At 43.0% G+C, this 19,800-nt stretch overlaps 1 protein-coding gene across 3 annotated transcripts in view; it reads right to left on the reverse strand.

Moving 5' to 3' along the window:
- LOC147434071 (coiled-coil protein) overlaps positions 1–19,800 on the reverse strand; it is a 167,844-nt gene that overhangs the window by 114,464 nt on the left and 33,580 nt on the right. For all 3 annotated transcript variants that reach the window (XM_086490693.1, XM_086490691.1, XM_086490692.1), the window contains 6 exons: positions 10,463–10,552; positions 10,094–10,183; positions 9,845–9,931; positions 9,511–9,594; positions 8,899–9,015; positions 1,903–1,937 (listed from right to left, as the gene is read on the reverse strand). In XM_086490693.1, the coding sequence (XP_086346819.1) occupies positions 1,903–1,937; positions 8,899–9,015; positions 9,511–9,594; positions 9,845–9,931; positions 10,094–10,183; positions 10,463–10,552 (503 nt within the window). The remainder of the gene's footprint in view (positions 1–1,902; positions 1,938–8,898; positions 9,016–9,510; positions 9,595–9,844; positions 9,932–10,093; positions 10,184–10,462; positions 10,553–19,800) is intronic.

Here is a 19,800-nt window from a genome sequence, read left to right on the forward strand (position 1 = left end):
TTTAAACATGGGAGAAGCCAGGACATAGAGATAAAAGTCTCTTCCTACTCAATCAAAGAGATTTATTTCTCTCACCATGAAGCTATCTCGCAAGAAGTCACATGAGACTAATAGCCATCAGGCTAATAAGTCCCACGTTAAAAGGAGATTGCGTTTAATTACACATTTTGAGCCTACGATTGAAAAAGTGGACAATCATTGTCCAAAAATTTCATTTAGGAGCGTTGGACCACTCTTTGTTACCAATAGTTATATATGAACTTATGTTGGTAACTTGGTACAACTTCCCAAATGGAGAATGGATAATGTTTTCCATGTATCATGGTTGAAACCTCCACCGGGGACACCCCCCCTATATTCATGAATACCAATATACACTCTCACTGTGGTACCAGTTGGAGCTGGTTACATCAGGGCCCAGGCACCAGATGGAGCTGGCTACATCAGGCCAGTGACACACACGTCCGTCCGGACATGTGTAGCTGAGTTGGACATGTGTAGCTGAGTTGGCGAACAACTCTTGGCAGGATGAGATGTCTGCTACTACACTCAGTGAGGCGGCTTGACCCCCTTGCCCATCCCAGACAACTGACTGGCGTGCAAAAGTTAAGCGCGCCTTAAACTCATTGCTGATACGCATTTCGCATTTTTTTCAAGTTCTCCGCCCCTGGGTGACACCGTGGGTGCCCAAGCACGCTCTTTTGGCGCTTGTACGGTGCCCGTGTGTGAGACGGGCCTTACGCACATTATGCTTGGTACTCCCAATTTCATTATAATCCCCTAGTCGTAGAGCTGCATCCTCCTCTGCATTATGTTACATTACCCTCTCCCAGTTATCGTATACTCCAGGCAATTACCCTTTCCAATTCCAATCCTTAGCTTTAGTTCTAGTTTTGTCATTACCACAGGTGTACATTGATTTGTCTCATAGGCCAAGTTGTTCTCCATGGTTAGTTTGGTACAAAAACCCACACCACAGGCTGAGGCCTATGGGCCAAGGAGAACGCTAACAGGCAAGGGACATCAAATAAAGCCCCAGCAGACTCTGACTCAAAACCCTGTACACCTAAGACATGTCTCTCTACTCTGCTAAGTGTGAATGTGGAAGAGGAATGCGAGTAAAGCAATGGCAGACTGGCTATTACGAGTTGAGAGGACTGTGGCGGGGCAGCGAGCTTTGGGAGGTAGTGAGCAGCTGCCAGCAGACTGGAGGGCTGGTAGCTGGGCATGCGCAGGGTACAGGTGGGTGCAGCAAAGCAGCAGACACAGAATTGAAGTACTGCAGGCGAGCCCATTGCAGCAGAGCTGCAGGGCAGATCTAACTTTATCAAGTAACATGCTAAGCACTAGAATATAAAAGGTTACAAAGTAAGTAGAGAGTATGGAAAGATCAATACGAGCAAAGGAATATGATAAGAGCCACAGAGACAGTGCAGACTCCTGTCTGCGCTCTCAAACCCCAGCTCAAGATACAGAGAGACTCATCTCTTAAAAAATTATGAATGGTTGTTTAGAAACACTCCTTAGTGCTCGATGAAGTTCTCAACTGCCTAGAAATTACTCCATATTTCTTAAGTTTCATCAATCAATGTCTTTCACTAGACTGAATCACTATGATTATACTGGTTACCAATACTGCACATTCTCAATTGAAATTAGCTATTTAAAAAATATAAAGAGTCAAACAAGAAAAAACACTCAACGAGCACCCAGCTCACCTTTCTTTAGCTGGTACAAAAACAAGAAAATCTTACATAATTAACAATTTTCAATGCTTGTTTATATAGCAAGGTGTATGTGCTACTAACTTGATGCCAAAACTTTCAGAATTTTGCATTTATACAACAATCAGTCTTGGAAAATAAATCAGATATATGCATGACGCTCGGTAGCAGCACATACCTACATTTCTTTTGAGAGACTTCTTGGTCTTCACCCTGGAAAGTAAAAGAAACAACAGAAGATAATAAATACTACTAGACACGTTCTCACATATAAAGAAATTAAAAATGAACATTCTCAAGCAATGTTAAATGCTCTTTCCTTGATTGCTTCCTAATGGCCAGCATTCAAGCCGACTAGAGCAGAAAATAACACACGTGACCAAAAAAAAAACCATGAAGGCCAAACTAGCAAGTGTCCTTTGCTCTGTGCCAACTTCCAAGAAGACTGAGTGAGGCATAAGATAACATTTCCAACTCTCACAAACAGATTAAGACCTTCAGTAATGTTCCTCTCTCCCACGGCATCCTTTGAACTGACTCAATTTGCATAAACCTAGAGGATATCAGAAAAGGTCCAAATCCACCTATAAAGAAGAGCAATTTATAGACTCAAAGCATAGTGTAGACTAAATCTATAACCCACCCCTGACATCAACACTGAACAAAAGTAGGTGTCTAACTCTGTAGGAACGTATGCTATACCCCACAACCGTGCACGCACACCCAGACACACGATTATACCTATATAGTTTCCATGATTGATGTGAATGCAAGGCGGATCCAAAATTTGTGAATGTATTATGTAATCATAAGGTCAAAGTAACCATGTGAGGCAGATTCAGAAGTTATGTTTCTTATACGCCACGAGATCAAAGTAGTCATGAACAAGAAATGAAAAAATCACCAACAAAGAATGGGAGTATGCACGAGGCTGTGTACCAAAGGTAGAGTACTCATATACCTAAACCATATTGTCTAGATATTTCTTGAAATTATTTTCAATATGTAGAACAGATATAACATGATAGGGTGCCCACATGTTTGATATTCATTGAAATAAAAATAATTACTATTACAGTATGAAGAAGGAATCTCCTGCATGGTGAGTTCTAACCCCGATATGAACATGTGTTCTTCCTCAAGAAAAAATCTAAGCTCATCTTGTAGAATAGGCTAGGAAAACATTTTCTGGTAACATGTGAAGCTAGTGGAACCAACTTGGGTGTCAAGACGGAAGAATTGTTTCAGATTACTCTAGAAAGTTGCGGAAGCATGAGTTAAATATCCTCCCCACTATATAGAAATATCTGCCATTGTGCAAGCTTTAAAACACAGTGGGACCTTTTAGTCAAAGTAAAATTTGAAGTAAAGAATTGACCACCATTTATCTTTGCTCTTCTATTTTTGAATAGTAGACAGAAGCAGTGGATTAGATTGTTAATGGAGCATATTTGCCATTAAGCATTACTTCCCATCGCACAATTAAACATGCACTACCGTTCATAACTAGTGGTCAATAAAAAGGCCACACTAGCTCTTATTAAAAAAAAAAAATTGTGCTGGCAAAAAACGATCCCAAAATACTTATTATAAACGGCCCACTTGGCTTGCATTTCCTCTTTCATCATTTTGCAGGAAACAAGCGGGAAAACACATTTCTGTGCATGGGGGGAAACACACATGGTGCCGTTTCCCCACATTTTCTAAGTGGGCCATTTCCCCCCGTTTCCCGCAACTATGCCTCAATGAGCAGGGAGACCTGTAGGATTGAGGTGTGGGCTCATGTTAAGCAATGTGTCATGATTGGCGCACAGATGGATATGGAGAGGCCTTTCTTTGAGACGGAGTTGTTTGATGCTTTTTGTGGGCCCTTTCATGTTGGAGTTGCCTAAAGAGAATGCCATCACTTCATGCAGTAGTTGGAGTGAAGTCTCAAATCTTTTGCGTGGTCTAAGAAATTTACAGAGGCTACATAGTTATGAGCAAACATAGCCGCAAAAGGAGTCACGTTACTGGATGCCAAGAGCTATTGGAATACATAGTCAACTATTTTGTTTCTCATTAGCATCTTCAATAATTAGATAATGCACGCTACATTTATAAGATTGCACGTAGAACTATGACTCTTAACACATTTGCAAACATAGTGTGATCTGCTGCTAATCAAAGTTTACGACAAAGTGTACGCAATTCAAGAAGAGGGTGTATCCTCTTTTCACATCCAAAATGATGGTCTTCCCTCTCTACGGTTAAGTGATGACATTCATACGTCATCCAAACAAGCAAAGCTCTTATAAAACAATGGCATGCCTAAAAAAACGCCGGAGACTTCATGTGTGAAAGTCAACCATGCCTAAACAATCCTGAACCTTCAACGGAAGAGAGCCAATCTAGGGTGATGCCGGTTCATGTCACCCGTAGCTAATTCTGCTTGATTAGAGTCTCCAAGTTGAGCGTAATCAATTCCAAGTTCGCGGACGAAGTGTTCAAAAGGGAAATTTTGAGAGGCTCCATGGTTAAAGAAGATCAAAGATTTTTCTCCCTTGACATGCCCCCAAATTCTACAATATACGTGAGATTCATCATGGGAAACTTCACCTATCATATCCACAACTATTCCAACAGAGGGTTTGGTTTATTTGTTAGGCTATGGGTTGCAACCAAAGTGGGTTGTGGTAGGAGGGCACAAGGACGAAAACTAATGACCGGCTTGGTTGTGCTTTCTCAGAAACTCACCTTGCACGCAAGGAAATTGAAGTTCTTAAAGGTTTGCCAGTTGTTTCGAGTGGAATCAGATGATGTGTTAGTGGATTGCCTAAAAGATAAAGGTTGAGAGGTGTACTTGGGCATAGATTCCTTGGAAGGAAACTGAAGTTTGCATTCCACCATCTGATATCAAAGCGACACAATCCATAAGCTCTTGCATAGAGGAACCTATAATTTTTACACACTACTCTCTGAATGAAGAAGGTAATCCACACGTGTTTCTCGTTTCGATCTTCCAAGGTGCAGTCTTTAAAATTTGAGGCCTATAATAAGTAAACATCCCAAAACTTCTAGTTCTAGCCGTCCAAGGTCTCCTGAGATACATGAATAATTGGTTCCAAGCAAAAAGAATGTCGAGCCCAAAAATAGCGATGAGATGATTCTTCACAAGAGCTATTTGGAATCATTGCCAAGTCTTGGGTGAGTGAAGTCATGCAATTAGGCACTCCACCAATGTTGAGCATTGCCTTCGAGAAATTCGGCAACTCTGGCAAGCTTTGAATCTTCAAAATAATAACCATTGTTGAAGACAACACCAAAATTCAAATTGTTGAAGGAACTCTAAAGCCCGAGATGATACTTGACAGCAAAAAAAGTGTCCTATTTGATTGTAGATCCTCCATCCTTGAGAGGCTTAGGACCGGTCATGGAAGGATGAAAATACGGAAAATAGCCAGGATACAAAAGAGATAAAGTCTTGTCAAGGGGTTGAACTTCAGTGGCGATGGTAATGGTGGTGGCCGTGGCGGGGGTAAGGGTGAGGGTGGTAAGGAAGTAGCAATAGATGTGCAAGAATCTAGAAAGTAGGGTTTACATTTGCCATAGTGCAAAACACACCTCCCATCACTCCAGTTTGTGAGAAAGGATAATTAGAGATAGGAAATAATGGAGCGGGAGAAAATTTTGGGTCTAGTATCATCGAATCTCTTTAGGGAATCTACAAGAAAGCCAATCCATTTGCTACAGAAAAGGAATCTCCAAAAAGAAGCAACTGGCAAAAAGGTATCCCAAAACCATTGAAAATACGTAGCCAAGTATTCGTCTTTCGGCCTCTTCGTTTGGTTCAAAGCCGTAATCACATCATGTTCGTACTACTCACTCAATCATACAAAAGTGAACACTTTCTTGAACTTCACCCGCATTCTTGGAGTTGTTTTCTACAAAAGCAGGGTCATGTCTAGGATCGACCATCATGTCTGAGGCTTAGCATTGCCCTTTGGAAACAATACTGCCTTCCATACTTTGGAGGCTTCAAATAAGTTGCCCCTGAGAGAGAGCAGTGTCAAACTGTTGTTTGTAAGAAAGGCTCGATGAGAATCCTTGTAGCCCTTAAAGATATCAAACCTTATGCCTTGACCCCCATCCTTGAACTCTTTCCTCTTCTTTTCTTCTTCTCAACGTTGTCATACTAAGTGACTGTCAACATGTGATTCTGCTTCCTCCCATGAATGATACCAAAAGTGTGTGTATCACTATTTGAACTGTCTAAAGAAGACGAGGTCTCCTCCTTTGAACTGCTAGATTGCTTTCTATGCTCTCTAGACTTCTTTTTGAATTTTCTTTTCTTGCTTTTCTTGGTCTTTCTCCGCTTCTTCCACCTCTCATCCTCACTTGAGCTAGAGGAAGAGGAAATGTCGGAACTCTCTAAAGACGAAGAAGAATTGGGGCATCCTCGAAGCGAACACGCTTCTTGGATCCACTAACCGCCTTGAAAGTCGATTTCCAGCCTAAGTAGTTGGCAAAACCCTCTGATTTACTTTACTTCCGAGAGTGCTTGTTGGTTCTCATCATGTGAGTGGTTTCTATTCCAGAGTTTCATCAACTTTTCTAGCGAGTACATTTTTTGCACTCGGCTTTGCTTTGGTCTTCATGGCCGACTTCATAGGTGAATGGATGGCCTTCTGCCATCGAATGTCAACCTCATCAAGCGGATAATTCGTCAGATACTTCGGGTAGTTCGGGTCCTTGCTTGATCATTCGCTTTGCACAACCTGAAGTTGACGCTTGTACTCCGCTTTGTCGAGATCCCCTGCTGGAAACTTGTTGTTATCCTCTTCGGATTCCTCGGAAGGAGGTTTGCTTCCGTTGGTTCTTTTGAGTCTTGAGACTCAAGAGGGCGACTTTAGGACTTCCATTATCCTTACCCTCTTTGTAGCATCTTTATGGTATTTGTCACCTTTGGTCTTTTAGTATTGTGGTTTGGCCCTCTTGTAGTCTCATTATGGTATAAGTCACCTTTGGTTTTTTTCTAGCGCCTTGGCGAGCCTTGGCCAAAATTAAGCGAAAAGTGTATTTTGCTCAATGTTATGGCTCAACTTTCAAAGTTTCAAGTCTTATCTCTGACTTCTACTCTTGCAATTATTTGAGAGCTCTAATCTGTAACAACATGTGTTATTGTGTATGGGCATTGTGTTTGTTCAATGTTGTGTATGTATCATGGCCGCGGCGCCGCGCATCCCAATCAAGTCATAATAAGGTTGAATGGTCTTCGAATCGTGTTTTTTGTGGGCATTAGAGTCAAAGGACTCTGGTACTACTTATATTCAAACGCATGACGCTAAAAATAGCATTGTTTGAGTGTTTTTTAAGCCTCCCGTTTCGCGTTGTTCCCGTTCCCGTTCCCGTTCCCGTTCCCCCGTCCCGCAGGGAGGCCGTCGCGGTTCCCGTTCCGTGTTCCGGGTAACTATGCCTCAAACACCTTCAAAGGTGGAGAGAGCTAGCAAGGAGTGAGGAAGGTAAAGAGAAGAGGATGTATCTTGGTTGGATTTGCATTCCATAGCCAAGGGGTGTTGGTGTAGGCTCGACCACTTCTCAAGCTTGGAGAAGGATATGACTTGTGTACACAACACACAATGGGTGTGTATGTGTGAGAGAGAGAGAATTCGATTTTGCTACTTTACTCTTGCTACAAGCCTATTGGCTCAAGCTTTGGACTAGCCAATGAATGGCTCTAGTCATAACAAGCAAGGGGTGTAGCATTTGGACAAGTGTCCTCCTTTCCCTCTTTGAGAGAGAGATCTTAATTATTTACTTGTAGCATTTGAATAGGTATCCTCCTTTCCCCCTTTAAGAGAAAGATCTTGATTATTTATTGTAGCATTTGGACAAGTGTCTTCCTTTCCCCCTTTAAGAGAAAGATCTTAATTATTTAATTGAATCTAAATTCTCATTGGACCTTCCTATAGGTCATCCAATAGGATTCAGGCACATTATGAGGGGAATATTGCAAAAAATATTGCAAGGGGCCTGACATGTGGCCTTAATGCCTCTTGAGTCTTGGGCTTGCCTTGAGTGTGTATGTGAGTGTTCTCTCTCATGCCCCTACCTTTAGGGCTCATCTTTGACTTGAAGACCTCAAGCACCTTGGTCATCAAGCACAACAAGGATCTCAAGCATCTCAATCATTAAGCATGACAAGCAACTCAAGCACCTTAGTCGTCAAGTATGACAAGCACCTCAAGCACCTTAGTCATTAGGCACGACAAGCACCTCAAGCACCTTAGTCATTAAGCACGACAAGCACAGGCCTAGCTTGCCTAAGGTCTAAAGTACCGAAAGGTCCTAGGTCTAAGGACTTTTAACACTAACCTTTGGAGGTCTTTAATGAAGCTAACCCTAAAGTCTTTTAAGCTCCATTATCTGCTCATTGCTCTTTGATAGACCATCTTCTTTTTGGACATTCAATGAGACGTAGCTTCCTCTCCCTTTGGTCTCGTGCTGAGGAACACAGCGCAGGCAAAGTTCGAGCAGGCATACACAAAATGCAAGTTAACAACACGCACAGCGAGCACAATAAAGCCAAAAAAACTGTCATAATTTTGGAAGATCGGTGACCCAAGCCTTCGCTGAAGTTTTAAGAGCTTTAGAGGAATGGTTTTCGTCACAATAGGAGTCACCAGACTGTACCAGTGCTCAAAATCTGCATCAAAATTCTTGAGCCCAACATTCCCCGTGTTCCCACATTCTCATCAGGGAGTTCCACAGCAAGTAACGTGACCATGTACATCTATTCATGCAAAGATCAAGAGTGCTTGTCATCAACATAAGAAAGTCCCATCAAGTTCATGTGTCCTTCAACATTCCATCAAGTTCGCTAGCTAAACCACAAAGCTTCATAGACATGTAAACCAGACCAGAAAATGATGATGAGTGTGCAAAGATTTTTGCTCGCTAGACCCTTGAATGCCACCATGAATTACAGATTTAAGGAAAAAGACAAATTTCAAAACAAATTCCGCAGTTTTCATGAAGTTGCAGGCAGCCCTTATTAGAATGCAACATGTGTCAATGACCAACATTTATACTTTTATCAGAAATTTCGTGTACTGTTTACCTCATATAGTATGCTTTTGAGAACAGAGTGTGTTTCCAAAACAACTATCTGTAAAAATAAGAATGTACTGTTTACCTCATATAGTATGCTTTTGAGAACAGAGTGTGTTTCCAAAACAACTATCTGTACAAAACAATTCTGTACTTTTTCACCCAAGCCTCCATCATCTATCATAGCATATGCATCAATCACCTGCAAGGGAACACGATAATTAGAAACAAAGGACATAAAACAAAAAAAAAAAAAAGTCTGTACATGGGTGTCATACTTTATTTAGCTGCTGTATATTGTCCCTGATAATCTCAAGTTTACAAAAGTAGCATTAGCCATATTCACATATTCCCTATGTTATGAGAAGCCCTATACTCATAAGAGAGCAATAATCTTGCCATCCAAGCTGAAGCTGGCTTACAAGTACAATAATACCAGAACACCTGTTTCTACAGCCTTATAGGATTCTCCATATCATATTCGATCGTACCACACGCTCACCTTTATGGAAATGAACATACTGTCCTCTTATACAGTGTTGGTAATTTGAATTGACCAATCCAACAAGAAATGAGTTGTATGAAGCATAAACAACATCAAAAACAAATCTCCACAAACTACTACAAGCCAATACCATGCAAATTTAAAGAACACAACCAAGCAGAAAATAACCACACGAAAAAGTTTCATTCGTACCATTTTGTATTTATCAGCATCAAAGCTGTGGCATACATCTACCAGCACAAGATCAACCTTTTCCAGTGTCCGTTGTAACCAATCCTACAATCAAACAATACCTGTGCTCTTTACGATTTGAAAAAATGAGGAAAAAACTCTTCAATGAAGCCAGCTACTGCATAGCTAAGAAAATCTTAATGACTGTCTTGGAAATCAAGCTTCAGAAAGGAAAATAATGTATAAATATCGAGTAATCATAATCAAAAGCTTTACTAAGATGGAATGGACCTCTGTGTTAGATTACATATCTCCCAACAATCATAAGTAAAAGATTTACTGAGATGGGATGCACCTCTATGTTAGAATTCATATCCACAATAGCTGCAATGCCAGAGCAGCTATCCATAAGTTGCATGCAAGCAGAGCACATTCGCAAGGCCTGCATCCCAAAAAAAAGGCTTATTCGAGCACTGATTTGGAATTTACTTTCAAGGCAATTATTTCTTTCTGCAAGTTGCTCCATCTTTCATTCTTCCTTACTGAAATCTATTTCAATGAATGGCTTCTCCAAGAATTGACACTTTGCAGCCTTCTAACTTACTTTGGCATAATCACCATCATCAGCTATGCCTTCAAGTCGAGACTTGATATCCATTGCATGCTGTATCTTTATCAAAATGGGTAAAATATCCTGCAAACATGAAGACCAACCCAAGCTTGGACAGGATGATTTTTGTACAGACGACTTCTCTAGCAGCTTGAAACTCCAGGTCAAAGTAGGTAAAGAAGCTCTAATTCAACAAAAGCAGTGTTTGCTAGAAAATGAGCACAATCAGGCATTGGCAGTACAAGTAAAATACTGAAGCTGCCCCACACCGAGACTCTTAGCATCAGCTGTTACGCTTTGCATCACATTAAATTATGCAATCAGTCAACAAGACAGTGCTTATTTGAGAAAATATATGCCTACCAGTAAAACTTGCTTTCTTTTCACATTGGAGGTCACCAGCAAATTCTGTGAAACCTCATCAATAGCTGAAGCCAGATGCCTTCTTCCATTCTGTGGCACAGTGGAAATTCAACTATAATTCTGCAGACTAACACTAGTTTGAAGAAAAAAATCAACTTCGAAACGGATTGAACGTAGATTGCAATCAGGCAAGATCTCATGCTCAATGCAAAACTACCCCTATCCTGCCATGGACATACGATCAAAACAGAAGTTGAAACTAAACCCGTGCTTAGGCAGAAATGCTACGCCATAAGTTTCGAAGATTTTGAAGTGTGCTTACACCTTTTCAACGCATTTTGCTAGCAAGAAATGTAGCCAGTGTCACCATGAAAAGTTTCAGCCCTGAAACCTTTGATTTTGAACAAGGAGCTTCAACGTTAAACATTTTACCCCATCACAAACAGCGTCACTTTGAAACGTTTACGGTTTTATGCAAAAACGCGGAGTTTCGGTAAGAAACGTTTCAGCCCGTAGGGAAAAAGTTGACCAAAACGTGAACCAAAACATCAATTTATAAACATCAAGGGATACCATAGTTTCTGATTTTACGAGTCACGTATCCTGTTTGTAATGTGTCTGCATGTTGGCTAGGGCACTTTGAAGTATATACTTTGCAGATACATTTTTGCCAGAACGATTTCAAGTGTTTCAGTAGGCGTTTCAGCCAAGCATGAAACGTTTCAAGCGTTTCACGTTACGGTCCAGCTGAAATGCACATTTCACGGTAACCCCAATTCGGAAATATAGGACGAAATGCGAGACCAAAAATTTAACATATTAAAATCGGGGAATTATTGTGGTACAACTAATCAACAGAAGTGAAAGATTCATCCCAAAGCTTTACAAAAGGTGTCTCATTCAAGCCTAACAAGTTTCAGGAGCTTCAAGCATTTCACGTTTTAGGTAAGCTGAAAAGTGATATATGGTGACATTATTATGTGGATTGGACGATGTATACCCAAGAAACTCTCACTAATTTCTCTTAAGACTAAATGTTGAGGTTGAAGATTAGGTAGATGGGGGTGCATCTATCTTTGGTGGTAATAATAGATCTTACTATAAAGGGGGTGGTCAATCAATATCCAGCAAAATGCCACCAGTTCCTCTGCAAAGATGGTGGGCCTGTGATGAAAATTTCATAACCTGTAACTGGCTTGTTTTACAAGACTACTATATCGCAAAAAGAATGTCAAGTATACAAGAAGAAAAATTGCCATGCTTGCTGCTAAATAGACAACCGTTACTATGAAATCATGGCAAAGAGTTTATTCTCACCATTAAATCCAGAGAAGACTCGTTCTTTAATGAACAGAGAAGAATCATGATCTTACTTGGATACTTTGCAGTTTGAGAATCTTGATCATAACATGAGACTCGTGTGTGTCAAAGGTGCAGCGGAAAAGGGTGAATCTGTCACAAACAGGTGACGTGGCTGCCCTACACACACACACACACACATTTCCTTTGGCCTGGAATTGTCCTGGTGGAGAGGCAGAAACGCTGACGTGGCAAGTCCGGTAAAATGCTGACGTGGCATGGCTGTACGGCAGCCCCCGCAAAACACGGTGCGATTCACAGAAAGCAGTGTACGGACGCCTGTGCTTTTGGCTACGTAGAAAGCTACACAATGCCTGGGAATTTTTCTACGCTAAGGCTTTATGAGAATTGCTTTAATTTTTACAAGCAAGCTTGTGAGAGGAAATTGCCATGCTTTATTTTTGGGACAGCTTTTGATTTTGAAGCTTTTGGGCTCTGCTTTTAGCATCCCTTGTAAATCTATATATTAGAAGTTTGGGCTCTCACTTCTCAGAGCATCTGGACGCAGGGTCTGAGAGTGAGTCCCGACTACTCGGTTGTACTTTGAGTTGCAGATTAATACAAAAAGAAATCCCGAAAGGGGCGCCAGTCTTTGGGGCCAATATCTTTAGGCAGAACTCAATCGGGCCGGTGTCGAATCAATTGTAAACTGTGAACTGTTTTGAAGTGTATTCTTGGGGCGTCGCAGTAGAATCTCAACTTGGAGTGTCCAAGTCTGTTACAATGGTATCAGAGCACCGCCGATTTCTCTTCTACGGGAAATCCGATCCTTTTTACGCGGCACTTATGGCTTCAGACGGAGATCAGTCGACTTCCTCTGCATCCGGAGATCCGGGAAGAGACCACAACGAAGATTCACGCGAGGAGTACGGCCCGCCTCGGCCTACTCAGGCGGAGATCGAAGAGATGGAGCGTTGACAATTGATCGGCGATGCAACAAAGATGATGCTAAATTTTGCGAAGGACCCGAAATTTGCAAAATTTATGAACCAGACCTCTTTCGACGAGGTGCATTCACAGTGGCGGCAAACCACAGAGCCACCCCTCAAACCGGCTCTCAAGAAACGTCCTACTCCCAGGATGTACAGAGCAAGAATTAGTAGAGGTGGTTGATGCACGGATTTATACACGGATTTCTCAGCTTTTTGACGCGCAAAACAAAGCTAAAAAGCACGACAAAAAGCAGAAGAAAGGCGCTGACTTCCCGGGTTATTTCGGTCGTCAGTCTACATTTGCATCGCCAAGAAAGCAAAAGAAGCGTGTTCGATTTGAAGGAGTACTCAATTCTTCTTCTCCTTCTTCTTCTTCTTCTTCTTCTTCTAGCTCCTCTGACTCAAGACAGAAAAGGCAAAAAGCGAAGCAAAAAGCAAAGCTTCGGAAAGGGCAAGAAAAAGGCAAAGAAACCTAAATCTCGTCCAGTTATTGACAGTTCTACAGAGGACTCGTCTTCAGATAGCTTCTACGCAAAGAAGAAGAATTTTTATAAAGCCAACCAGTATGACTTCCTGGAAGATAAAAGCAAGAAAGTCCGAGATTTTAAGGAAGGTGGACAGTCAATTAAATTTGACACGTTTTCTCGTTATAGAGATGCTTCGAAGGCTTTGTCTTTCATACAACAGTTTGACATAGCTTTCTTTGGAGGGCGTTACTCAGAGCACCCCAAGATTCGGAGGGCTGCCTCTTACTTCAAGGGAAATGCTCGAACTTGGTGGTCCATGCTTCCTTTAAACAAGACAGTGCCAGTTAAATGGCTGAAATTCAAAAGGCTTTTTATTTCTTCTTGGCTGACTCGAGAGTATGAACGCGACATACGAACTGCTTGGAACCATCTTCGGATGACCAAGAAGGATACAGTGGACGCTTATTGTGAGAGATTCTGGAGCTCTTTTCTACCCGCCTCTTTATTTAAGAAGATCTCGTTCAAACAATTGATTGAGCGGTTTACCTTGGGTCTTCCTACAGAGATCCGAGATCACTGCTTAGAGCAAAAGTCAGCTTCCATTCAGGAGCTAATGAGTCATGCGAAACGGGGTTTTGCCATTCACTCGAGCAGTTTGACCTACCCCACAGATGAAATCATGACGCAAAGGACTGAACAGATGATGGACGAGAGTACAGAACTTTGCCGAGCTTGGGGCAAAGTGAAAGACCAAGAAGCCCTGATCTTCTTTGACGAAGGAGCCAAGGCCAACTTCATTTCACCTAAATTGGTGGCGCGGCTCGAGATCACACCCGATCAAATGTGACCGCTAGCAGAGGTAGTTCTACTGTTCTAGCAGCACCCGACAGGGATGTAGCCATTACACCTGTCATTGGCAAACTTCGGTTGCATTGTCAGGGGTATTTGGGGCATGAGGACTTCTACATAATGCCTTTGATAAGTTGTGATGTCCTCTTGGGAATTCCCTGGTACCACAAGAACAACGCCATGGTCAACTATCGGGCGAGAAAAGCGACTTTGACCACAGAAAAGGACAGAACCATTGTACTTGATGTAAAACATAAGGACGAGTCTGTCCCTATTGTACCGACTTCGGCCATTTCAAAATAAATGAAATCCAGTATGTTTGTTTACTCGATCTTCTTGAGAGAGATGAATGATGAGAATAGGACAAATATGTTTTAACTTGATAAAGAACGCCAAGATTTTCTCCACAATCATGCCGATTGCTTCTCAGAGGGCCTGCAAAGCAAGTTACCACCTGCTCGTCCTGAAGATCATACTATTGATCTGATACCTGGAAGCACACCACCGAACGCCCACCTTACCGTGTGAGGCGAGCCCAGAATGAAGAAATTATGAACCAAGTGAAAGACCTCTTGGAAAAGGGTCTAGTCCAGCCTAGTACTTCACCGTAATGCTCTCCAGTGTTGTTGGTTTTGAAGAAAGACGGATCTTGGAGAATGTGCATCGATTATAGAGCTCTCAACAAAATCACAATCAAGAACGGATTTCCAATTCCTAGAATCGATGATATACTTGACCGACTACACGGATCCTCGTGCTTTAGCAGGATCGACTTGAAAGATGGATATCATCAGATCCGAATCGCGTCGAGAGATGTCTACAAGACAGTCTTTCGGACGACTTTTGGGTTATTTGAATTTTTGGTCATGCCTTTGGCCTCAAGATTTTTCGAGAGTATAGACTATTTGTTGGCACTTTCTTTGACGACGACATTGTTTTCTTCAAGGATGAGGCAGAACATAGAGAACATCTGCTTCAGGTCTTTCAGGCATTACAAGATCACAAGTTGGTGATTAATGCAAAGAAAAGTGAATTTTTCCTACCAGAGATACACTTTTTGGGACACATTGTCTCAGCAGCAAGAGTGCAGATGGACCCGGCCAAGATAGAGACTATCCGTGATTGGCCCCATTTGAAGAATGTCCATGAAGTTAGAAGCTTCTTGGGCTTGTGTTCGTACTACAGGCGGTTCATTAGAAAGTTTGTAGAGGTTGCTTCCCCTTTGCATATCTTAACACAGAAAGGAGTCCCATTCTCGTGGGGACCCACAGAGGTGACTACCTTTCAGACATTGGAAGAGAAATTGACTACACGACCAGTTTTGACTTTGTCAGACTTGCAGAAGTCATTTGAAGTATATTGTGATGCTTGTGGTCGTAGTCTGGGTGCGGTCTTAATGCAAGAACGCCATGTCATTGCCTACCAGAGCCAATTGTTCTCAAGGCCTGAATTGACAGCAGAGATTTATGAGAAAGAGCTTTTGCGGTTATCCATGCTCTTACTCAGTGGCGACATTACCTACTCGGAGCGGATTTTACTGTCTTTACATACCATCAAAGTTTACGCTACTTCTTGTCACAGAAGCAGCTATCGAAAAAAGCAGATACGGTGGGCGAACATCTTGTCACAGTTTCACTTCTAGATTGCCCATGTGCAGGGACAGAAGAATTTGGTGGCAGATGCTTTGTCTCCAAAGCCGTTGGTTCTGGCTATTTCCGCGATACATCATAGGAGCTTCAAGGATATGGTCAATCAGTATGCCACAGATATAGATTTTGCAGACATTTTCACACGGATACGGGATGGGGAGACAAAAGCGGAATATTCCATTCGGGATGGCTACTTGATAAGGAAAACCATGTTGTGCGTTACACAGTCGTTGAGGGAAAAGGTTATGACCGAATGCCACTGTCCGCGTTTTACGGGTCACCGCGGCATTGCTACCACCTTGAGAGAGCGGACACTACCACAGCAGAGCTCACATTCTCCTCACACACAGCATCGATGGAGGCTGCATCAAAGGATTCGGATCACTTCGGTCCGACATGCACGACGCCCAATTGAAGTACTGACCATGGAGGAGATTAATGAGATCTACTAGCGACCGATGATGAATCTTCAGTAATTTAGCTCTTTTGAGGATTGTACACCCTGCTCATCTTGTACCAGCCTTTGTATCAGCTCTTACCCATTATATCCCCACACACCATAGTTACCCGGAACGGGAACAGGGAACGGGAACAGGAGGGTCCGGAACGAGACGAGAACGAGGAGGAGGAGGAGGGGGTGCGGAACGGAAACGGGGCCAGAACGGTCGCCTAAAGCAAGGCTTGAATTACCTCCATTCAACTTAGTCCCAAATAAACTCCTAAACAACCCCAAACCTGCCCTCAAACTGCCCCAAATGTGTCCCCCAAACAGCCCCAAATCTGCCCCAAAAAGCCTACTTTTGCCCATTCTGCCCCGGGTTTTGCCATTCCGCCTCATGTTCCGCCCCATTCCCCTCCGTTACGGAACACCGTTCCTGTTACACTCTGTTTCGGAACAGCGTTCTGTTCTCGACTCCATTTCGGGAGCAGGACTCATCCGGAACGCCGTTTCGTAACGTTTGGGCTGTGTTCCACCCGTTCTCTGTTACACTGCCACACACACCCACATTGTGTTGTGTTAGCCCTCAGTCACTACTTTCACCCCCCTACTTAGGGCTCGGGAAAAGATAGGTTCGCTTTATCCAAAGCCCGTTCAAAATGAAAAATGGCCGGGGCAAGAAGATTCTCAAGCCGGTTCAAATTATGGAATTTTTAGTTATAATATGAGATTTCTACTGTGATTATCCCTCTCAAATTTAGAGTTAGCCTGTTCATATGCGTGTGAAAAGGTTCCAAAGCCGGGTCCACAAAAAATGTTTCCCGAGCTCTGCCCCTACTCAAAACGTACACAATTCCAGCTAGCTGCTTAGTTCACATCTAGAAGTTTAAGATTCTATAGTACCCCTTTTTCAGTACCTTTTTATTTTTGGTACTTAGACATTGTATCATATTCACTGCATTGTAACTTTTTGGCCTTATAGGTCAGTTTGGCCTTTTAAAGACGTTAATATAACATTTCATTTCATTTCATATCTCTCTCTCTCTCTCTCTCTCTCTCTCTCTCTCTCTCTCTCTCTCTCTCTCTCTCTCTCTCTCGCGTCAAGTTCAATGAATTTGCCGTTGTGTTGCTATTGATTTCTCTCTTGGAGTGTCCAAGCCTGTAACATCACAAGTGAGCAGTCACATGTTATGGTGGACCCACTCAACGAGTGAGATTAGAACATGAATATTGCACTCACCAGGATAGCCAAACAATAACTCTTACATATCAATTACCCTATTATGGTAATGAGGTGTGTGAGTACACTTTGTATTGTGGGGGCATATTTTTCCCTCTCTAAGGTGTGTTTTCCCCTCAGCTTCTATGTCTACCCATCATTCTAGAGCTAGCCTTATTTTTGGATTAGCACAATACGTAACGCTCCTCTCTATGTTTCGTGCCCTTGAGCTTCTCCTTCTTCTTCTCTATCTTTGTGTGCATTCCTTCCCAGGTGGGCAGATGTGTGACACTTTCACCCGGAAACTTAACCAAAGTCAAGTTCATTGATAAATCAATTTAATAATTTCTTTTTTTAACTGTCTTCAACTTTTGCCCTACCTAAGCCTTAAAAAATTCTTCGCACTGACCTACCCTATAAAGGGAGCAAAGGAACTAGCATTTTGCATCAAAAGCATCTAGCGCCAATTCAGCCCTAGCGTTTTGCAAAGGACCAGCAAGCGTTTTTTGCATCAGCACTTAGCCTTAGCGTTTTTGCATCTACGCTACAGATCAGCCGGCGATTGCAGATTCGCAGCAGATCAGCCTAGCGTTTTCAGTTTTCAGCCCATTTTGACGAAGATGCGCGAGATCTGTTAGCCTAGCCATCCAAATGCGGTCCAGTACTGCAGTATCCCATCGAGCCTCTTCTCAGCCATTCCCTCGCCGCATCGAGTGCTCCCATTGCTGCCCATCATCGACATCATCAAAATCTGTGTTTTCAGCCATGCTTTACATGACAGAGTGGCTGCGTTTTTGCAACCAGATCTGCGTTATTTCAGCCACCTTTCAGCCCTTGATTCCTCTCACATCGGGAGCGCAAATCGGGTGGGGGCAGCGCGAGGGTCTGCAGCAGCTTCACGCAGGGTAGGGTTAGGGTTTTGACGAAGGATTTCGGCAGCAAGGTTCAACACTCTCTCTCTCTCTCTCTCTCTCTCTCTCTCTCTCTCTCTCTCTCTCTCTCTCTCTCTCTCTCTCTCTCTCTGTGCAATCCCCCCCCTCGCGCCACTACCACAGCCCCTCCCCTCAGCCCACCCCACCCAGCACAGCCACTCCCCTTGCGCTCCCTCACCCCCATACAGGGGGCAACGTATGCGCGTGGGACTGCATGATTGGGCAGACATCAGGTCGTAGAGGGATTCGCAATGAGACAGCGCATCACCTAGGGTGCGCGCAACAAGTCATTAGACCTTCGCGTAGTTGGTGCAGCAAGGAACTGGTCACACGACACTCTCAAAGTATTACGCAAGCTGAATCTATTGTTTTGCATTACGTAGGGTAAAGATTTGAGCTAAGGGGCTGCTTGCTTAGGGGCTGTTTGGCTGGAAAAAGCAAGAGAATAGATTACAGCTTGTATCTGGGCTGGACTGCGCCCTCCCCCCCCCCCCCCCCCCCCCCCCCCCTCTCCCCTGTTGTGACAGTGAGCCCCCACCCCCAACCCCCCACCACACGGGATTACTCGCGGCTGGACTCCGCCCCAACCCCCCCCCCAACCCGCAGGTGCATTACAGTGCGGACATGCAAAATTTACATTTTCACATTTTCAGATTTCCTGCAGGGAAAGTTCAGAATTTCAGAATTTAAATAATTTTCAGCATTGACAGAAAATTGCAAAAAATTGCAAAAAATTGCAAAAAAAAAAATTGCAAAAAATCAAAAATGTATGATTGATATGGGGAGCACACATGTATGCATCATGCGGGACACGGATGTATGTGTGATGTGGACATAGTGGGTTGACTTGGCAGAAGTGCAGATTGTATTTTTTATTTTTGATGCACGTAATGACTGCTTCACCGGTATGTAAGCCCCATCCGAAGGCAACTTTTGTGCTTACAAACAAGTGGATTACACAAATGGAGAGGGAGATGAAAGACTGGAATTCAGATATGGAGGGATGGTGGAAAGAGAAGGCCAACCTTCTTCAAATGTTTCTCAACGAAGGCCCGCAGAGAGAGAAAGAGGACCTGCACGCAGAGCTACAAGCACTTAAGGCGGACTCCAAAGCACTTAGAGAAGAGGTCTCAGCTCTCAAGCGAGAACTTGCTGATAGAGCGAGCAGTGGACTAGAGGAGGGGGAATTCTAGCCTTCGGTAGTAGAGGAAATCAAGGTCATCAAAGAGCAGGTACGGATGATCAAAGAGGAGGAGAAACAAAAGATGGTAAAGACGTCTTCGTGGATGGATGTGATCACGAAGACGCAAAAGAAGGCGGATGAGGCCGAGAAGTGGATAGAAGTCGCTAAGAAAGGCAAAGGGAAAGAAACCACATCTGTCCCCACTCCTACAATCATTAACATGACTCTAGAAGAAGAAGAACGAAAGAAAACTAGAGCTTTGCATATAAGAGTAACCGGTCTAAAAGACCGAGATGATGTGGAAGGGGA

The sequence above is a fragment of the Adiantum capillus-veneris genome, chromosome 19, assembly GCF_014529385.1.
Source record: "Adiantum capillus-veneris isolate H3 chromosome 19, ASM1452938v2, whole genome shotgun sequence".
Classification (NCBI taxonomy): domain Eukaryota; kingdom Viridiplantae; phylum Streptophyta; class Polypodiopsida; order Polypodiales; family Pteridaceae; genus Adiantum; species Adiantum capillus-veneris.